General features: G+C 34.2%; 1 protein-coding gene across 1 annotated transcript; it reads left to right on the plus strand.

The window, feature by feature from the left end:
- The first annotated feature begins 4,832 nt into the window (after positions 1 to 4,832).
- LOC149210786 (F-box protein At5g49610-like) lies at positions 4,833 to 5,924 on the plus strand. The gene has a single exon (XM_089399096.1). The coding sequence runs from the start codon at positions 4,833 to 4,835 to the stop codon at positions 5,922 to 5,924; it is 1,092 nt and encodes a 363-aa protein (XP_089255222.1).
- The last annotated feature ends 13,235 nt before the right edge of the window (positions 5,925 to 19,159 follow it).

Consider the following 19,159-nt stretch of genomic DNA (forward strand, 5'->3'; position numbering starts at 1 on the left):
ATTTTTTCTATTCTTCTAAAGATAATATTTGTTCTAAAAAGTATTTTAAACTATCATGATCCATTTTTACCTTGAAGTGTCTTCCCATGAGGTAAGGTCGCCATTTCTTAAGTGCATGTAGTATTGCCAACATTTCCTTCTCATATATAGCTTGCTTGAGATGTAGTCGTAAAAATACCTAATTGCCTACATCAAAACTTATTTCACTATGATGTTGATATGCCTGTTGTTTCATTCGATTCTGCACCAAAGTTTCGTTATCCTTTAAAAGTTGGAGAACTTGTTGTTGATACTCGATGTCATCTTTCACTTCTTGAATCTTTTTCTTCTTGATATGTCCTTCTATCTTGAGAGTTTGAGGAGTGTTAATTTCTTCCAATGTGTTACAAGATATGGTCGGATTCATTTCTTGATGTTCGATGTGATCTTTCACTTCTTGAACATTTTTCTTCTTGATATGTCCTTCTATCTTGATAGTTTGAGGAGTGGTAATTCTGGCCAATGCATTACAAGATATTGTCAGATTCATTTCTTCTTTCTCAATGTGATCTTTCACTACTTGAACCTTTTTCTTCTTGATATTTCCTTCTATCTTGAGAGCTTGAGGACTGGTAATTCTTGCCAATGGTTTACAAGATATGGTTGGATTCATTTCTTCTTTCTCTGGGGTTGGTTCCTAGTGTATATCCTCTCCTTTTGATGTTTCTTGATCATTTTCTTCCTCCTCTTTACAATCAATGTAAAATAATTTCTTCTCAGCACACTTATGACCTTTAATGTATTTGTTATCACAATTGTAACAAATTCAATTTGCTCTTTTTTCTTCCAATTGTTGTGGTGTCAACCTTGTAGGTTGTGGAAGGCTAGGAGAAACAACACTTCCATATTTATAGTTGTGAAGGGTAGACTTCCTTGTTGGCATAATTTTTCTTTCCACGTTGCTTGCCAACTTGAATGCCTTCTCCAATTGATCAGGTTCCCAAAGATGAACTTCATGTTGAATGTTATCCTTTAAAGTCCCCATGGAGACATCAATCCTCTACTTCTATGGAATATCATTTTCCCTTATATTTGATTTTTGAAAGTCCTCAATGTGCTCTACCATTGAACACTTTTGTTTGAGATTTATCAATTGGCTAAAGAAGGTGTTTCTCTTTGTATCCTCATAATGTCCTATCATTTCCTCCGTGAAAATTGACCACGTAACAAGTGGTTTGCGAGAACAAAGCCCGTTATACCATAAAAATTGATCTGGTTCTAAATATGAAGATGCAATACGTACCTTTTGTAACAGTTGCACCTCATGTAGATAAAAATATTGTTCCATCTATAGTATCCAATTTACCGGATCCTTGCCATCAAACTTCCTCATATTTCCTTTTCTTGATTTTAAGAGCTCAATATTGAAACAAATGTAACTCTGCACTTTCAGATTTTCCAATTCTAAAATCATGACCTGTAGTAGCCCTATACCTCCTCTTTCCAATACCACTAGTCTGATTGAAATTGGATTCTCCAAGAAAGAGTTATGCACAATCTCCCAAGATGACCTGATTATATACACTTTCAAAAGAGTGAAATTGTATGAAGTGCCACGTGTCACTGTTTTGAACTTCAGATCTAAAAAATATACACAAAATACTACAATCCATCTGCTTTCTATAACTTTTTATGAAATTTCAATCTGATGCTCAGAGAGAAAGTTATGACGATTTTCCCACGGTCACCTGTTTAAGATGTAATTCGGGACTCTGCAACTACCCTAAATTCCTCAGATCATATATCTGAAAATATAATGAGACAAGATCTAAAATTTGGAACCGAGGTTCAGACCACTTTCTTCTCAAATGGGTTTTTTTTAGCTTCTGAAACTTCGTAGCGAACAAGTTATAGCAAGACTTCCACGATGACCTGTTTTAGATGAAATTATGGAGCTTGGAAAAACCCTAACTTACTTAGATCATATCTCTGAAAATATAGTGAGACAAGATCTGAAATTTGAACTCAAGGTTCAACGAGATTTCTTCTCAAATAGGTTTTTTTGTTAGCTTCTAAAGCATCGCAACAAAAAAAAGTGATAGCCAAAATTCCACGATGGCCTGTTTAGAGCAGTGAAACCCTAGAATCCAAAGCTCTGATACCAGATGTTATGAAACCAGCTCACAAAAAGATAGAAATTATAGATAAACACCTTAAAAATAAGCCTCTTCGAGGGGGCAACCTCCTTTATATTACACAAATGAATAATTCTTCGATGATACAAATGACAAAACCTCATTTCTATATATAGGAGTCTAAGGGGTCATAATATAATCAAAGCCGACATAACAATAATAATGTAAAGGCACAATAATAACAATAGTGAGCTTCTATAGGGCACAATAATAACAATATGGGGATGACATGGGCACAACAATATAATAAGGGGGTTGTACTAATAATAATAAGGGGTTACACTAGTAGTATAGGGACCTAACATTGCTCATGCTATTTTACACATTGGTGGGGTTTGAGCATGTATTATCTACAAAGAGTTGTGGGGAAATGCAATACAACGATAAAAACAATCTAGAATCTAGAATCTCAAAATTAAAGGACATGCACCATATTCTATCCTTCTAGTTGAAGTAAGTCTTTTTCCAATTGACAACATCACTATGACTAGGTATGTAATGCATATGAAGAGGTTAAACAATATGGAAGAAAATAAGCTTCCTGAAATTGCTTCAAACTGTAATGAAAACCACGTTCAACTCAAACATAGGTGTCTTTGAGATGCTTGGCCTTGGATAGACCATAAGGGGGATAAAGGAAAAGACTATTTTGTGGAATAAGGATAACATTAAAAATATCGTCACCTCACATCCTAAGGAGAAATTGTGGTACGATATGGAGTTAGAGGGAAAAGGAAAATTAAGATATTATAAGGAGGTGACTAACCCAAATATAAAAAAATTGAAAGTATATCTGTCTACATTGTTAAGGTAAGAACAAATTCTTATGAGATCCATAGTGAAATTTGGCATTGGTCAATTCCCAAAATCCATTGAAAGTCTTACATTGGTGACACTAAGAGAGGGTTGAAGATGAAAAGAAGCTTCTCTTAAATTTTATTAACTCTAAGTTTCAAGAGTACCACCCTTCTTAACCTTTAGCTTAACAAAATCATGGTGATTTTGGAACAATTAATATTTTTTTAGCATAAAAATAAACCTATAAAGAATTCCAAGAAATATTTTTCTTTCTAAAGTTTGAATTACCACATCTAATTTTGCTAAATATTAATAATTATTATTAATTGCTCGGAGAGGGGGTAGATCTCAAGTAAAACTTAAATTGTAAATGCAAACGTAAACATTTAACATGTAATGTTTAACATTTAACATTTTTAATCTAATGTCGGCCCTATACATAATAATCTAATTACCATGGACCAAATTCTTGATAAATTATCATTTGGAATTTTAATGCCCTGAACATTTTTAATCTAATGTTTATACATAATAAAAACTAGATTGATTTCTAAATAGGGTGGACATTAGACTAAAAATGTTAAATGTTAAACATGACATGTTAAATGTTTATGTTTACATTATTGTTTGTTAAACATTACATGTTAAATGTTTACTTGGGGAAGTTTGAAGAACCATAATGTAAAAATGTTAAATGTTAAACATTACATGTTAAATGTTTATGTTTACAATATATATTTAAAATATAAAGAGGTTTATAAATGCTCAAAAAATAGGTATGGTAAATAAATAAAAATATAAATAAATTGGAGGTATGGTAAATAAATAAAAATATAAATAAACTAGAGGAACCTCTTTTTATATTTACTCCATAAACCTCTTTTTATTTAAAACTACTAAGAAAAGGTTTTATTTAGGTGATGCCTATGGGCCAAATACCATATTTATAAAAGAGCTATGGTAAATTAAAAAAATATATAAATAAACTAGAGGTACGGTAATAATTTTTTTTATTATTATTTACTCTATAATTCATTTTATATTTACTAACACTCAAAAAAGAGGATACCATGGGTTAAATTATTATTAATACCATGCAAAAAAAATTACCAACCCTAATATTAATATTAATAAAAATAAAGATGGCACATGATATTGACCCGTGGTATTGAGAACCAATGATATTCAAGTGAAATGTAGCCTATTTAAATGGTGAAATTAAACCAACATAAAGCAAAGAAAGTTTTGATCCCTTTAGGGGCTTGTTAGATCCGGAGTAAAGATGGATTTATGTTGGGTATCTTGAATGGGCCTAATTATTAAGACCATGTATTTCCTCCTAAAAAATTACATGTTCAATACAAGAAAGTAGAGTATGTATGTCTTCATAGACTTTAGTAGTCAAATCGTTGCCATCCCTTATCACATAAACAAAAAAATCTTATATTATTATTATCATTTAAAAAACAAAAACAAAAAAAACTTATATTATTATTATCATTTAAAAAAAAAAAAAAAAAAATCTTATATTATTATTATCATTTAAAATAAAAAAGATACGTTTCCTAACTTTATGGCATAAATAATGGAGATACTTTTCTATGTGGCAAAGGAAGTTGAATTAGTTGGTTTTTACAGTTAAACTATAAATAAGCTGCGAGACATCGAAGCGTACCTTCATTGTTAAAAACGTGGTTCTGTTAAGACGCTCTTATCTCAAGTAACTCGCGAAGGCTCGAGCCTGAGAGCCGAGCGCCTCAAAGAGAGTGACTGCAATTTGATAACAGAGGAGGCGGAACGGCAGACTAAAGACAGCAGTGATATTTCATATATTTTGCATCCGAAAGAAATATTTTGGTAATGGATACAGAAATCTGGCAAAGACTCCCAGAAGATTTGTTGTTTATGATTTTAGCAAAGCTACCGATGAGGGTCCTTGGCAAAATGAGGAGTGTCTGTAAACAGTGGAGGTATTATCTCTCTTCCCGCGATACCCTCCAAAGCATTGCTCCAAATTGGTCGTTGCATTCTACCCCTGCGTTTCTGATTCAGATCCATTGGGATCCGAAAGATGACGTGGAATCTTGGGTCATAGAAGGACGCGGTTCAGAAATCTACAAACTTCCTTTGCCGAATCACGTGGTTGTGAATACCTGCAAGGGCATCTTCTGTTGTCATAGAAAAGGGGACATGTTGGATCTTTCCATTGGCATTCCTGGCACCAGTAATTGGATACAGCTGCCACGTCCCCCTATACATTCCTTCTTTTTCAATGGATTGGCTTTTGATTCTTCCACGAGGCGTTGCATCCTTCTGCTTGGTTTCTATTATATCGATCGGAGGGTGCAACAAGGTGGTGATAATAAGAGAATTGTGATGTCTATTTATGATTCAGACTCCAACTCCTGGACTTTACTTTCAATGACAACTTCTTACCATATTCGGCCTTTTGGAAACGCGGTTTATTCTAAAGGAAAATTTTACTGGGGATCACTTGCTTCTGATTTTTGCAATCTGATCACAGCCTTTAATCTTGTTGACAGAGTTTGGACACAAATCCCACACCCAGAGGGATGTAGAAGGATACGAGGGGAATGTAGAAGAATTTTTAGTGAAAATTTAGGTGAATACTGTGGGCAACTTGTTTTAGTGGAGCACACTGAAATTGACCGTGTTCGGATGTGGAAATTGAATGAAGCAGGAAATTACGAAATATGGTGTGAGATTTGTACAAGTCCTTTGACAAGAGATATCATTCCATCACTTCCTTCAGTGTCATTAAATAGCAGTGAGCTGATAGCGATAGTTGATTCAGAATTAAATCTCTCAATATTTAATTTCAAGGGGAAATTGATTGTCCCTAAAATGAAATTGCCAGGGCTTCGTACAGCTCAACGACCCATTCGAGGATCTGGATCAGCGTTCGAAACTACCAATCTGTGGTGGCCTTAAAAGAACCCATATAATCATTTAGGTGATTATTCTTATTTGAGATAACTGTATTGTGGATTTTAATAATAATTAAAATATGTCTTTGATCAATGTATGTTATCTCTTTTATTTTATAAGTCTTTTGTGTTTATTATGAGTCCCCGTTCCATAGGGACTATTAGGGTTAGTTTATTTAGTTTTTTTTAGGTTTTGATTTTCTATTGGCTTAGCAAGTTTTTATGTGATATAATTTTTTGGTGGAGGGTGATGCATTTTCTAAGTGGTTATTTTATCATTGAATATTCTAATATAAATTGATATTGTTATGCGAGATATTGTTATTGTATGATGGGTGCTTATGGTGGAGGGTGATGCATTTTCTAACTGGTTATTTTATCATTGAATATTCTAATATAAATTGATATTGTTATGCGTGATATTGTTATTGTATGATGGGTGCTTAACAAATAAAATATTAATAGTTTCTTGGAAAAAAAGGTGTATAAAAGCAATGATGAGTGTATAAAAGAAATGATGTGTGCAGAGTAAAAGTTCTGTCACATAAGGCTACTGCAATAATCCGTTAGAAAAGCTTGCAACTTCTTAGTATTTTGATCCTTGATCTCAGACTCTTTTCTGGCAACATTTCTCTCCTCGTTAATGATTGAGTCTCTGCTAAACGTAACATTGTTAACATTTATGCACTGTTCAAATGCCTCAAGCTACCTTTGCAACATACCGAACTCTGCAACAATTCTCCTTGCCTGAATGGGCGCAAGAAATTTATATTTAACAAAGAAGTTCCCGGTAGGTTTTAGTTTCCTGGAGCCCTATGGCACCTAAGAAGAACAATTTGGGAGATTTAAATGGCAAGTTTTAAGTGCATCTTATAAACTCCATATGTATTAAATTCACATTTTGACTTACATGTCTGTCTGAGAATGAAAAGGCTGCCAACAACAATAATTGGTCGCACACTTTAAAATTGTATTGGATCCAGTCAGATAATCAATGAGAGTGTGAAAGTGGCATTTTATTAAAAGTGGGGAGTGTGAAAATCGCATTTTCCTGTAAGTCTGTTTACATTTTGGGTAGAAAACATCTTCTAAAAGTAAGTGCATCTTGAAGCTCTGATTTCTCTTTTACTCAATCGTCACAAGTTATTCAAACTTGATTGACTTATAAGTCAATCAAACTTATCTAATACCTGAATAACTTATATGTAATAATTAATCAATTTTATTTTCATTTATGGTCTAGAGTGCAGAGATGGGGAGGCTATTGTATTGCCACTTATTGTGCAAAGTGGGAGGTGAGGTGATTTTTTTTGTAAAGGCTCTCATTGTGTGGATTGCAGAGAAAATATAATGAGAGCTTTCTCTACACAACTCACAATGGAAGCTAAGTGTAGAGGCATTATGAAAAATAATGATCATGAAGTAAATCTCCACTCTTTTGAAAAATTATTTGATATGATTTGTTGGGAATTTACTGCTGATTCCAAACAAAGATGAAACAGAATAGAACAGAGAGTAGTGCTCTGTTTTAACCCAGGAAAACTAAAAATTTGTTTGCTGAAGATAGAGTTTTAGAACACACATAAAAAGACTTGTATTCATTAAAAATATTGTTGTTACAAAGATGTCTTCCTATTCCAGAGGGATTACACAAGAACGCTTCAGTTTCAAAAAGAAATTTCACTCTGTCTCTCCTTGCAAATTTCTTACACTGCTGTGTAAAAAAAATACTTTGTCTTTGCTTAAAAAAATTAACACTGTCTTTTACTGCAAAGATTTACACTGCTGTGTGTAAAATTTTCTTCATTCTTTCACGCTGCTACGTCTTGACCTATTGCATTACATATTCCCACTGCTGTAAAAATTTTCTTACATTTGTTGCGGCGAATTTATTTTTCTCATCACCATCATCACCACCTATTACATAGTCAATGGGTTACATTAAAACAAAACTACACCTGTGAAAAAAAAAATAAAAAAAAATTAAAAATTTTACCAACGTTTACCAACCGTGGTAAATTACATTAATTACTTTACCAAAAAAAAATTGTCCGTCAATTAAAAGCTTTCACTTGACGTCAAGTCCATGGTGCATGCCTTTACATCAACCGTTGAATTATGCGATTTGCGATTTGCGATTTGATTGCATCGCGAAATCGCATTCAGCGCAAAACAGGGGGGAGGCTTGACACATATGGGTGCGATCTGCGATATGGCAATCGAATCGCATCACAACATCACATTGGAAGAATTCAAGGGAACAGACTGAGGCAGAGGGCATGGATGCGATTTGCGATCTGCGATTAGATTGCATCGCAAGGTAAAAAACAGGCGATTTTCTAAAATAAATGCGGCAGTTGGAATTATAATTTCAACACTCCCCTTTAATTTCAACTGCTTGGTTATCAGTCATACCTAGACATTTCGTCAAAAATTCAAAACTTTTCTGCCCCAATGGTTTGGTCAAAATGTCTGCGAGTTGCTCCTGAGTTCTGCAGTTTCATAAGACAATTTCACTGTTGTTTACCAATTCCCTGATGTAATGAAACTCTGGGTCAATGTGTTTCGTTCTCTTATGAAACACAGTATTCTTGGATAGTGCAATATCTGAGCTATTGTCACAAAAGATCACAGTTGCATTTGTTTGCTCTTGGCATAAACTCCTTAACATCCTTCTCATCCAAATTGCTTGACATGCTGCTACTGTAGCTGCCACATATTCTGCTTCTGCTGTAGACAATGCTACAATAGGTTGTTTTTTAGAAGCACCTGAAATGGCTCGTAAACCCATGTGAAAAACATAACCAGATGTGCTTTTCCGATGATCTACACTTCTAGCCCAATCACTATCAGTGTATCCAATTAAATCTGAATATTCTAAAATAGTATATGAAATGCCAAACCTTTTAGTACATTTAACATACCTCAGAATCCTTTTTGTTGCCTGCCAATGTGCTTCTTTTGGCCTTTCCATGAATCTAGAAATTAAACTAACATCATACATGATATCCGGCCTAGTTTCAGTCAAATACATGAGGCTGCCAACTATGCTCTTGTACAAACTAGGATCAAAATCCTTGTTGTTGTCCTCTTTGCTGAGTTTTAATCCCATCATTGTGGGAGTGATTGCTGCTTTTCTCTCCTGCATATTAAATCTTTTCAACACTTCATTAACATATTTTGCTTGTGAGATAAAAATCCCATTTTCATTTTGTTATACTTCTATTCCTAAGAAGTATCTCAGCAAACCCATGTCAGTCATTTCAAATTCTTCTTTCATGACTGTTTTGAAATTTTTCATAAGATAATCATTGTTGCCTGTGAAAATAACATCATCAACATATAACACAACAATTAGTATTTTACGATCTTTTTCTTTGATGTAAAGGGTGGGTTCTCCCTCACATTTTTCAAATCCATTTTTCAAATCTATCCTACTATACCACCCTTTTGGTGCTTGTTTCAGCCCATAAAGAGCTTTCTTCAATCTACACACTTTGTGCTCTTTGCCTTTCTTTTCATAGCCTGGAGGTTGTTCAATGTAAACCTCTTCCATTAACACTCCATTTGGGAATGCTGACTTCACGTCCATTTGATAAACTTTCCACTTGTTTTGTGTTGCTATGGACAGCACTGCTCTCACGGTTTCCATTCTAGCAAGTAGTGCAAAAGTTTCCTCATAGTCTCTCCCATACTGCTACTTATATCCTTTGACAACCGGTCTTGCCTTGTGTCTTTCTATTTTGCCTTCAACATTACCCTTGGTCTTGTAGACCCATTTAACTCCAATGACTTCTTTTCCTTTTGGTAGTTCAACTAAATCCCATGTCTTGTTTCTTTCTATGACATTGATCTCCTCATCCATAGCTTCTATCCATTTCCTATCCTTAATTGCTTCTTCGAAATGAACGGAATCATCAACATGACAATAGAAAGCAAACAAAGAATTCATACCTTCATTAGTTGCCTCTTGTTCATAAATGTCACTCAAATTTCTGAACTTCTTACCTCTTTCATTTGGTGTACAAGTGCTTAAAGAAACACTTGAATTTCCTCCTTGTGGTGTGCTTGGATAAGCACTTTCATTTCTCCTCAAGGGTGTCTCTTGTTGCCCTTGTGTTGGTGCTGCTGTTTGGGGATGTATTTCAGCCATCTCCTCATCATCTTCATCATGTGACAAAGAGTTTTTAACATTTATTGTTTTCTCTATGCTGCCATCCCAAGCTTTCTCCTCAATGAACTGGACATCTCTACTCACAATAAGCTTCTTGGTGGATAGGCTATACAACCTGTAAGCTTTGGATTCCTCACTGTATCCAATGAAAATACATTTCTCCCCTTTGTTGTCCAACTTCTTCTTTAGTTGATTTGGAATGTGTGCATAAGCCACACATCCAAAAAAAATCATGTGGGTGACTCCTTGCTTTGTCCCACTCCATGCTTCTTCCAGCACTCTGTTCATGACTGCTTTTGTAGGGCACCTATTCAAAATGTACGCTGCATAGTGTACAACTTCAACCCAATAATCAATTGGCAAATGCTTTGCCTTTAACATACTCCTCGCCATATCCATGATTGCCCTATTCTTCCTTTCAACAACTCCATTTTGCTGCGGAGTGTACCTAGTGGTAAATTGCTAATGAATTCCATTTTCTCTACAAAAACGTAGAAATTCCTTGGAGATATACTTACCTCCTCTATCAGTTCTTAGAACTTTGATGTGCAGCCAACTTTGGTTTTCTATAAGTGCTTTGAAATTGCAAAATCTTTCAAACACTTCACTTTTTTTCTTAGGAAAATAAACCCAAGTTCTTTCTAGTAAAATCATCAATAAATGTTAGTATATAGTGGCTTCCTGCAAGTGATGGAGTTTGCATCGGTCCACATAAATCTGAGTGGACAATCTCTAAGGGTGCTTTTTCCCTTATGCTTTTCCTAGATGGAAAACTTTCTATGTGTTTTTTCCCCAAGATACAACCTTCATAAAGGCTATCTGGTTTCTCTATCAATGGTAATCCTCTTACCATTCATTTTCTATACAACAAGTTGAGACCTCCAAAGTTGATATGTCCAAATCTCAAGTGCCACAACCAGTTTTCATCCTTTGGTTTGCTTTGGAAAGCCTCTTGTGTCACTGCTGCTATTTCTTCTCCATTTTTTAAGACTGCTTTCATTCTGAGAGGGAACATCCTGTTCCTTGTCATCTTCACTTCAGTGATACATTGTTTGCTAGGTGCTTTATCCATGATGGTGCATACATCATCCACAAAGAAAACATTGTACCCATTTTGAACAAGTTGTCCAACACTTAAGAGGTTACATTTCATTCCAAGAACATAATAAACATATGCTATGGTTTTCTTTTCACCTTTCTTTGTTAAGACATTTACTTCTCCTTTTCCCATAACAAAAACTTTATTATCAGTCCCTAGTGTGACTTGTGAGTTCACATTATGATCTAACATAGAAAACAGGTCTATGTTTCCTATCATATGGTTACTGCAACTGGAGTCTAGAAACCATACATCTTCACTCTTTTCTTTAGCCATATTACAAGCTGAAAACAAATTTTTTTGGCTGATATTTTCTCTAGTGAAATTTGCAATAGTTCTATACTCATATCATGTTGTTTTTTCCTACATTCATTTGCATAATGCCCATATTTTTTACAATAGTGACATTGGACATTGGATTTATCATACCTTTGTCCTTGAGCATGATGTTGTCCACTTTGTTGGCTGCTACCTTGGCCTTGGTTCTAATTTGGATTGCTGCCTCTTCCTTGAGCATTTGCTAGACTGTTTCTTCCACCTCTGTTTTGGCTTCTGCCTCTTCCTCTCTTGTTTCCTCTGCCTTGACCTCTTCCTCTTCCAAAGGACATCTGGGTCTTGAGGGCATGTTCTAGAGAAGAGTTTTTATTTCTACTCAATCTCTTCTCATGTGTTATCAGTGATGCATGTAGTTCATCAACTGAGAAGTTTGTAAGATCTTTTGTCTCTTCTATGGTGGTGACAATCACATCGAACCTTGAGGGTAAGATCCTCAATAGTTTCTCCACAATCCTCCTTTCTTCAAGAATCTCTCCATGAGACCTTATCTGTGTGACTATACCAATCACATGTGTGAAGAATGAGTCAATATTATCTAACTCCTTCATGCAAAGATTCTCAAAATCTCTTCTCAGCAACTGTAGTTTTGCTGTCTTCACTTTCTCCATGCCTTGATAGGCTGTCTTGAGAGTTTTCCATGCTTCTTTGGATCTCTTAGCTGCTGCTATCCTTGGAAACACACTCTCATGCACTGCTTGATACAAAAAATAGAGGGCTTTAGAATCCTTCTTCTTATTTCTCTTCAGCAGATCTTTCTCTACCTGAGTTAAGTTATTAAACTCATTTTCATCTGCTGGTTCTTCAAAACCATCCTCAACAAATTCCCATAAGTCTTGGAAAGCAAGCAGAGCTCTCATGGTTATTGCCCAATAGTCATAGTTTTTCCCATTAAATTGTGGGAGCTGAGTATTAAAGATACCCATGCTAGTGTTGGCTCTAGCCATTCTTGCACTCTTAACTATGCTTCAAAATACTTGACTGTGTATTTAAAATAATTGACTGTCCAGGACAATCTTCACTATTGAGGACACAAAAAAACTTGAGAAATACCTTAGATTATTTTTTTACTGAGTCTTCACCCTGCTGGAGAAGCTGTTGTAGAAAGAAAACCTTCCTTCAGCTTCTTTGACACCTTCAAAGAGCCTGGACAAGCTCTGATACCATGTTGGAAATTTACTGCTGATTCCAAACAAAGATGAAACTAAAAAGAACAGAGAGTAGTGCTATGTTTTAACCCAGGAAAAATAAAATTTGTTTATTGAAGAGAGAGTTTTAGAACACACATAAAACGACTTGTATTCATTAAAAATATTGCTGTTACAAAGATGTCTTCCTCTTCTAGAGGGATTAGACAAGAATTCTTCAGTTTCAAAAATAAATTTCACTCTGTCTCTCATTGCAAATTTCTTACACTACTGTGTAAAAAAAATACTCTGTCTCTGCTTAAAAAAAATTAACATTGTCTTTTACTGCAAAGATTTACACTGTTGTGTGTAAAATTTGCTTCATTCTTTCACGCTGTTGCGTCTTGACCTATTGCATTACATATTCTCACTGATGTAAAAAATTTCTTACATTCGCTGCGGCGAGTTTTTTTTTCTCATCACCCATTACACATACTAGAACAACAAAAAAAACCTATTACATAGTCAACGGGTAACATTAAAACAAAACTACACCTGTGAAAATAAAAAAATAAAAAAATTAAAAGTTTTACCAACGTTTACCAACCGTGGTAAATTACATTAATTACTTTACCAAAAAAAATTGTCCGTCAATTAAAAGCTTTCACTTCACGTCAAGTCCATGGTGTAGGCCTTTACATCAACCGTTGAATTATGCGATTTGCGATTTGCGATTTGATCGCATCGTGAAATCACATTCGGCGCAAAACATGGGGGGAGGCTTGACACATATGGGTGCGATCCACGATATGGCGATCGAATCGCATCGCAACATCGCATCGGAAGAATTCAAGGGAATAGACGGAGGCAGCGGGCATGGATGCGATTAGATCTTATCGCAAGGGAAAAAACAGGCAGTTTTCTGAAATAAATGCGGCAGTTGGAATTATAATTTCAACATGATTTAATTGTTTTCCAAAGTTACATTTAAATTTCAATACTCTAGTTAATATTGTGTTTAGGTTTCAATAATGTGCATTTTTTATATTTCCTTTTAACATTGGATTTAATATTAGATTTACAATTTATAATATTGTAACAATCGTATTTACTTTAAAGATTAACAAATAAGTGGTAAATACATTGCAGTTGTTTGCAATGATCAACTATAAAGAGAAAAATACAATTTATAATAATGACAATGCAATTAACCAAAAACCATAATATTGTCCATGTTTAGCATGATAAATGAAAATAACAATAAATTTGATAACAACATTCTTGGAAAATAAGTTGTCACTGATATCTATCACATGAAGTGGATAGAACCAAATTTCAACGGAGCAAGATTGAAAATCTAAAAATTGATGATTGGATGATAACGGAAAAACTTGAATCCAAAAGCTAAAAAAGAAAACCATGGGAGTTATAATGTAGACCAAATTTCAAGGGAGGAAGATTGAATTCTAAAAAATGACAATGGGATGATAATCTAAAAACTTGAATCCAAATGATAGAAAAGAAAACCATAGAAATTATAACAAGTCTACATGAACATTCTAGTAGGTGGATATTGGCATGGTATGATGATTTGTCACATTGACATGGAAAAAATGATAAATTTGGTTAACATGGAAGTCTGATGTGATATTACATAGTAGCTTGATGATGTGGCACGAATGTGATAATAACTAGATGTGGCACCTTCATGGATGAGAATGACATGGATGTGATGAAGTGGGACTCTAGATTTTAAAAAACAACTTTTTCTAAAATTATTTGTTAATATTTTTTTGATCTGTATTTGATTGATAAAATCTATATCAAATTTGTTTAGTTTCCATTAATTTGGAATATTGTTGTCTTCTTATGAAAGTTGTATTAATCTTTTAATTGAAAAATATGGCTTTTTAAAAATTGGTAATTTAGCTCTTTCTCCTATTTGGATCTCTTAAATGATGGTTTTGTCAAATTACTCACATTATCTAATAATTTGATCCAAAATATATTAAAAATCCACACTTTTTGGATATATACCTTTAAGAAATTTTTTTGATCTAGATTTAGATGGCACAATGAATAGACTACCACATGTCAACCACATGCCATCTATTGATGTGGCATAAGATTCTAATGAAACTTCAAAGTGCCATAACTTTATATCTAGAACTCAAATTTGGATGAAGTTTATATCATTCGAAAGCTCTTTGATGATGACAAGATGTTGCTGATCTCAAAAGTTAATTTTAAGCTGATTCAATTAAAACAATGTTTGATAACCACAACTTCTTAAGATAGGTTAAATGGCTGAGAGTTAAACAAAATAATCATACCACAACAAGGAATTATATATCAAGTAATTTTTTATTATCATTTCTTTTAATATATTTGGTTATAATTAGAAAATATTACCTTTTTATAAATTGGGTAATCGTGCATGTTATACATAAAACATTCTACCCAACTTTAGACTCATTGCTCCAATTCTCTTAGTATTAGATTTCCATAAGTGAGAGTTGTGGACCCATATGTAAAGGTGTCTCCTAATAGTGGTTGTTATTACACCAAATGAATATAACTCCTATATTCTTTCGAATACACCATCTCTTTGTCCTCTTAGCCTACACAACCCAATGAACTGAGTCTCCTCTACCATGGCACATTCCTTCGAGTTATCCCACTTCCCTATATTGCTAGTGTGGATCAAGTTGGGGAGGAAATCTCTTTGCTAGGGACAGTGGCAATTTACAACTATAAAAGGAATTCTCACAAGACATCTCAATACTCATTTGCAAAATTTAATACATAAAATCTTCTCATAGGCCTAGAGGCCAACTCTCGATGAAATTATATCTTTAACAAATTATCTTGTAATCCTAGCATGGATACTTTCAAAATTGCAGCACTTAGAACCTTATTTGTCTCCTTTCCTCAAGTTGTAAAAAAATTTCCTCGAACATGTTAGGCACCTATACTACTAGTGTAACCGATTATTGTTATTAGTAAAACTCCTTTATTATATTGTTGTACCCATGTAGTCCCCATATTGTTATTATTGTGCCTTTACATTATTATTTTTATGTCGGCTCTGACTATATTATGACCCCTTAGACTCATATATATAGAAAGGAGGCTTTGTCATTTGTATCATCCAAGAATTGTTCATTTGTGTAACGTAAAGGAGGTTTCCCCCTCAAAGAGGCTGATTTTTAAGGCGTTCATCTATCTTTTCTATCTTTTTGTGAACTCTTTTCCTAACAGTTGGTATCAGAGCTTTGGATTCTAGGCTTTCGGTACTCCAAACACATCATTGTGGAATTTTTGCTATAAATTTTGTTATGCGACATTTCAGAAGCTAAAAAAACAATTTGAGACAAAATCGCACTAAACCTCGGCTCCAAATTTCAGATCTTGTCTCACTATATTTTCGGAGATATGATCTACGGAAGTTAGGGCTTTTGCAAGCTCTAGAATTTCATCTCAAACATGTCATCATGGAATTGTCACTATAATTTCTTTTCGATGAAGGTTTAGACTCTGAAATTAAATCTAATTTGAACCAAAATCTTGGGGAAGCTCAGGCCCAAATTTCAGATCTTGTTTCACTATATTTTTAGAGATATATGCCAAGGAATTTAGGGTTTCTGCAGGCTTCTGAATTACATCTCAAATAGGTGACCTGGGGAAAATCGTCATAACTGTCTCTTTGAGCATTAGATTGAAATTTCAGAAGACATTGCAGAAATAGCACGAACTGTAGTGTTCTGTGTATATTTCTCAGATCTGAAGGTCAAAACAGTGATACATGGCACTTCATACAAGTTCGCTCTTCTGAAACGGTATATAATCAGGTCATCTTAGGAGATTGTGCATAACTCTTTCTTGGAGAATCCAATTTCAATCAGACTGGCATCATTGGAAAAAGGACACAAATGGATACTACAGGTCGCAATTTCAGAATTGGAAGATCTGAAATCACAGAGTTACAATCATTTCAAGATCAAGCTACTAAAATCAAGAAAAGGCAATATGAGGAAGTTTGATGGCAAGGATCCGATAATTGGATACTACAGATGGAGCAATATTTTGATCTACATGAGGTGAAACTATTACAAAAGGTATGTATTGCATCTTCATATTTAGAACTAGATCAATTTTTATGGTATAAAGGGATTTGTTCTCGTAAACAACTTATTACGTGGTCAATTTTCATGGAGGAAATGATAGCACATTATGAGGATACAAAGAGCAACACCTTCTTTAGAGAAACACCACAACAATTGGAAGAAAAAAGAGAAAAAAGGCTTTGTAACAAAGTGGAAAGCAAAATTATGGAAACAAGGAAGTCTACCCCTCACAACTATAAAGATGGAAGTGTTGTTTCTCCTAGCCTTCCACAACCTACAAGGGTTAAACCACAACAATTGGAAGAAAAAAGAGAAAAAACGCTTTGTGACAATTGTGATAACAAATACATTAAAGGTCATAAGTGTGCTGAGAAGAAATTATTTTACATTGATTGTGGAGAGGAGGAAGAAAAGGATCAAGAAATATCAAAATAAGAGGATAGAAACGAGGAACCAACCCGAGAGAAAGAATAAATGAATCCAACCATATCTTGTAAAGCATTAGAAAGAATTACTACTCCTCAAACTCTTAAGATAGAAGGACATATCAAGAAGAAAAAGGTTCAAGAAGTGAAAGACCATATCAAGAAAGAAGAAATGAATCTGACCATATCTTGTAATGCATTGGTCAGAATTACCGCTCCTCAAACTATGAAGATAGAAGGACATATCAAGAAGAAAAATGTTCAAGAAGTGAAAGATCACATAGAGCATCAAGAAATGAATTTATCCATATCTTGTAATGCACTGGAAGAAATTACCACTCCTCAAACTCTCAATATAGAAGGACATATCAAGAAGAAAAAGATTCAATCAGTGAAAGATCACATCAAGCATCAACAACAATTTCTCCAACTTTTAAAGGATATTGCCACTTTGGTGCAGAATCAAATGAAACAACAAGCAGATCAACATCGCAGTGAAAAATGTTTTGATGTAGGTGATTGGGTATTTTTACGGCTACCTCTCAAGCAAGCTATTTATGAGAAGGAAATGTTGACAATACTACATGTACTTAAGAAATGACGACCTTACCCAATGGGAAGACACTTCAAGGTAAAAATGGATGATGATAGTCTTAAATACTTTTTAGAACAAATATTATCTTTAGAAGAACATAAAAAATGGGTCACAAATATGTTGGGTTATGACTTTGACATCATCTACAGAAAAGGGAAGCAACATTTTGTTACATATGCACTCTTAAGAAAGGATGAGGATGTGGAAGCATTGTTTTGTGCTATTTCTATTATCCATCCAGATTGGATTAATGAAGAAAGGGATGAATGGAAGAAGGATGAAGAAGTGTGGCCACTCATTCAAAAGTTGCAGAAGATCCCAATTCAAACAATATTGCCAGAACTTGAAGAGGAAGGAAAAATCATATTGGATACTAGAGCAGCCACAGAAACAAGAACCCAACAACTACGAAATCGATCAATTTCAGAGTATCTCATCAAGTGGAAGAACTTACCCACTGAAGTTTCCACATGGGAGGACAAGAATTTTATACAAAAGCATCAAGAACTACTGAAGCATTGATGACAACACTTTTTGAAGGAGAGGGGCATGTTAGGCACCTATATGATTAGTGTAACCCCTTCTTTTTATTAGTACAACCCCCTTATTATATTGTTGTACCCATGTAGTCCCCATATTGTTATTATTGTGCCCTTACATTATTATTGTTATGTCAGCTCTGATTATATTATGACCCCTTAGAATCATATATCTAGAAAGAAGGTCTTGTCATTTGTATCATCCAAGAATTGTTCATTTTTGTAATTTAAAGGAGGTTGCCCCCTCGAAGAGGCTGATTTCTAAGGCGTTCATCTATCTTTTCTATCTTTTTGTGAGTTGGTTTCACAACACAACACCATTTGAATTTCCCTTTATCCCATGCAATCACAAATCTCATTAATCCCAAATTTTATCATACTCAAACCCATGATTTCACTAATTATGTGAGGTGACCTATCAAACTAAACCTTCCTCATGCATGAAATAATTACATTTTTTTGGATATTTAAAAATGAAAATAGAAGGTTCTTATGAAATCAATTTAGGAATTTGGTTTGAATCAATAGGAATATGTGATTCCCCTTAGACACTTTTCTATCCACCTCTTTTGTGGAACTTAATCTCCATGTTTCTATCCCTATAAACTTGTACCTAGAGATGTATTTTATTTTTATTATTTTCAATTCACACAATTTATATGACATTTCTTTATCTATGCCCATACATAATATTCACCATATACATCACTAACATGGGGATTAAAAACTAGGATGTTACAAGTTTCAATGTGTAACTAGGATTTTGATTTATGGATACGCTTATTGGAATACCTTAGCATTAAGAATGGTATTTATACCT

This window comes from Pinus tabuliformis, chromosome 1_2, assembly GCF_031772625.1.
Source record: "Pinus tabuliformis cultivar Carrire ecotype Pingquan chromosome 1_2, CPIR1, whole genome shotgun sequence".
In the NCBI taxonomy this organism is placed as follows: domain Eukaryota; kingdom Viridiplantae; phylum Streptophyta; class Pinopsida; order Pinales; family Pinaceae; genus Pinus; species Pinus tabuliformis.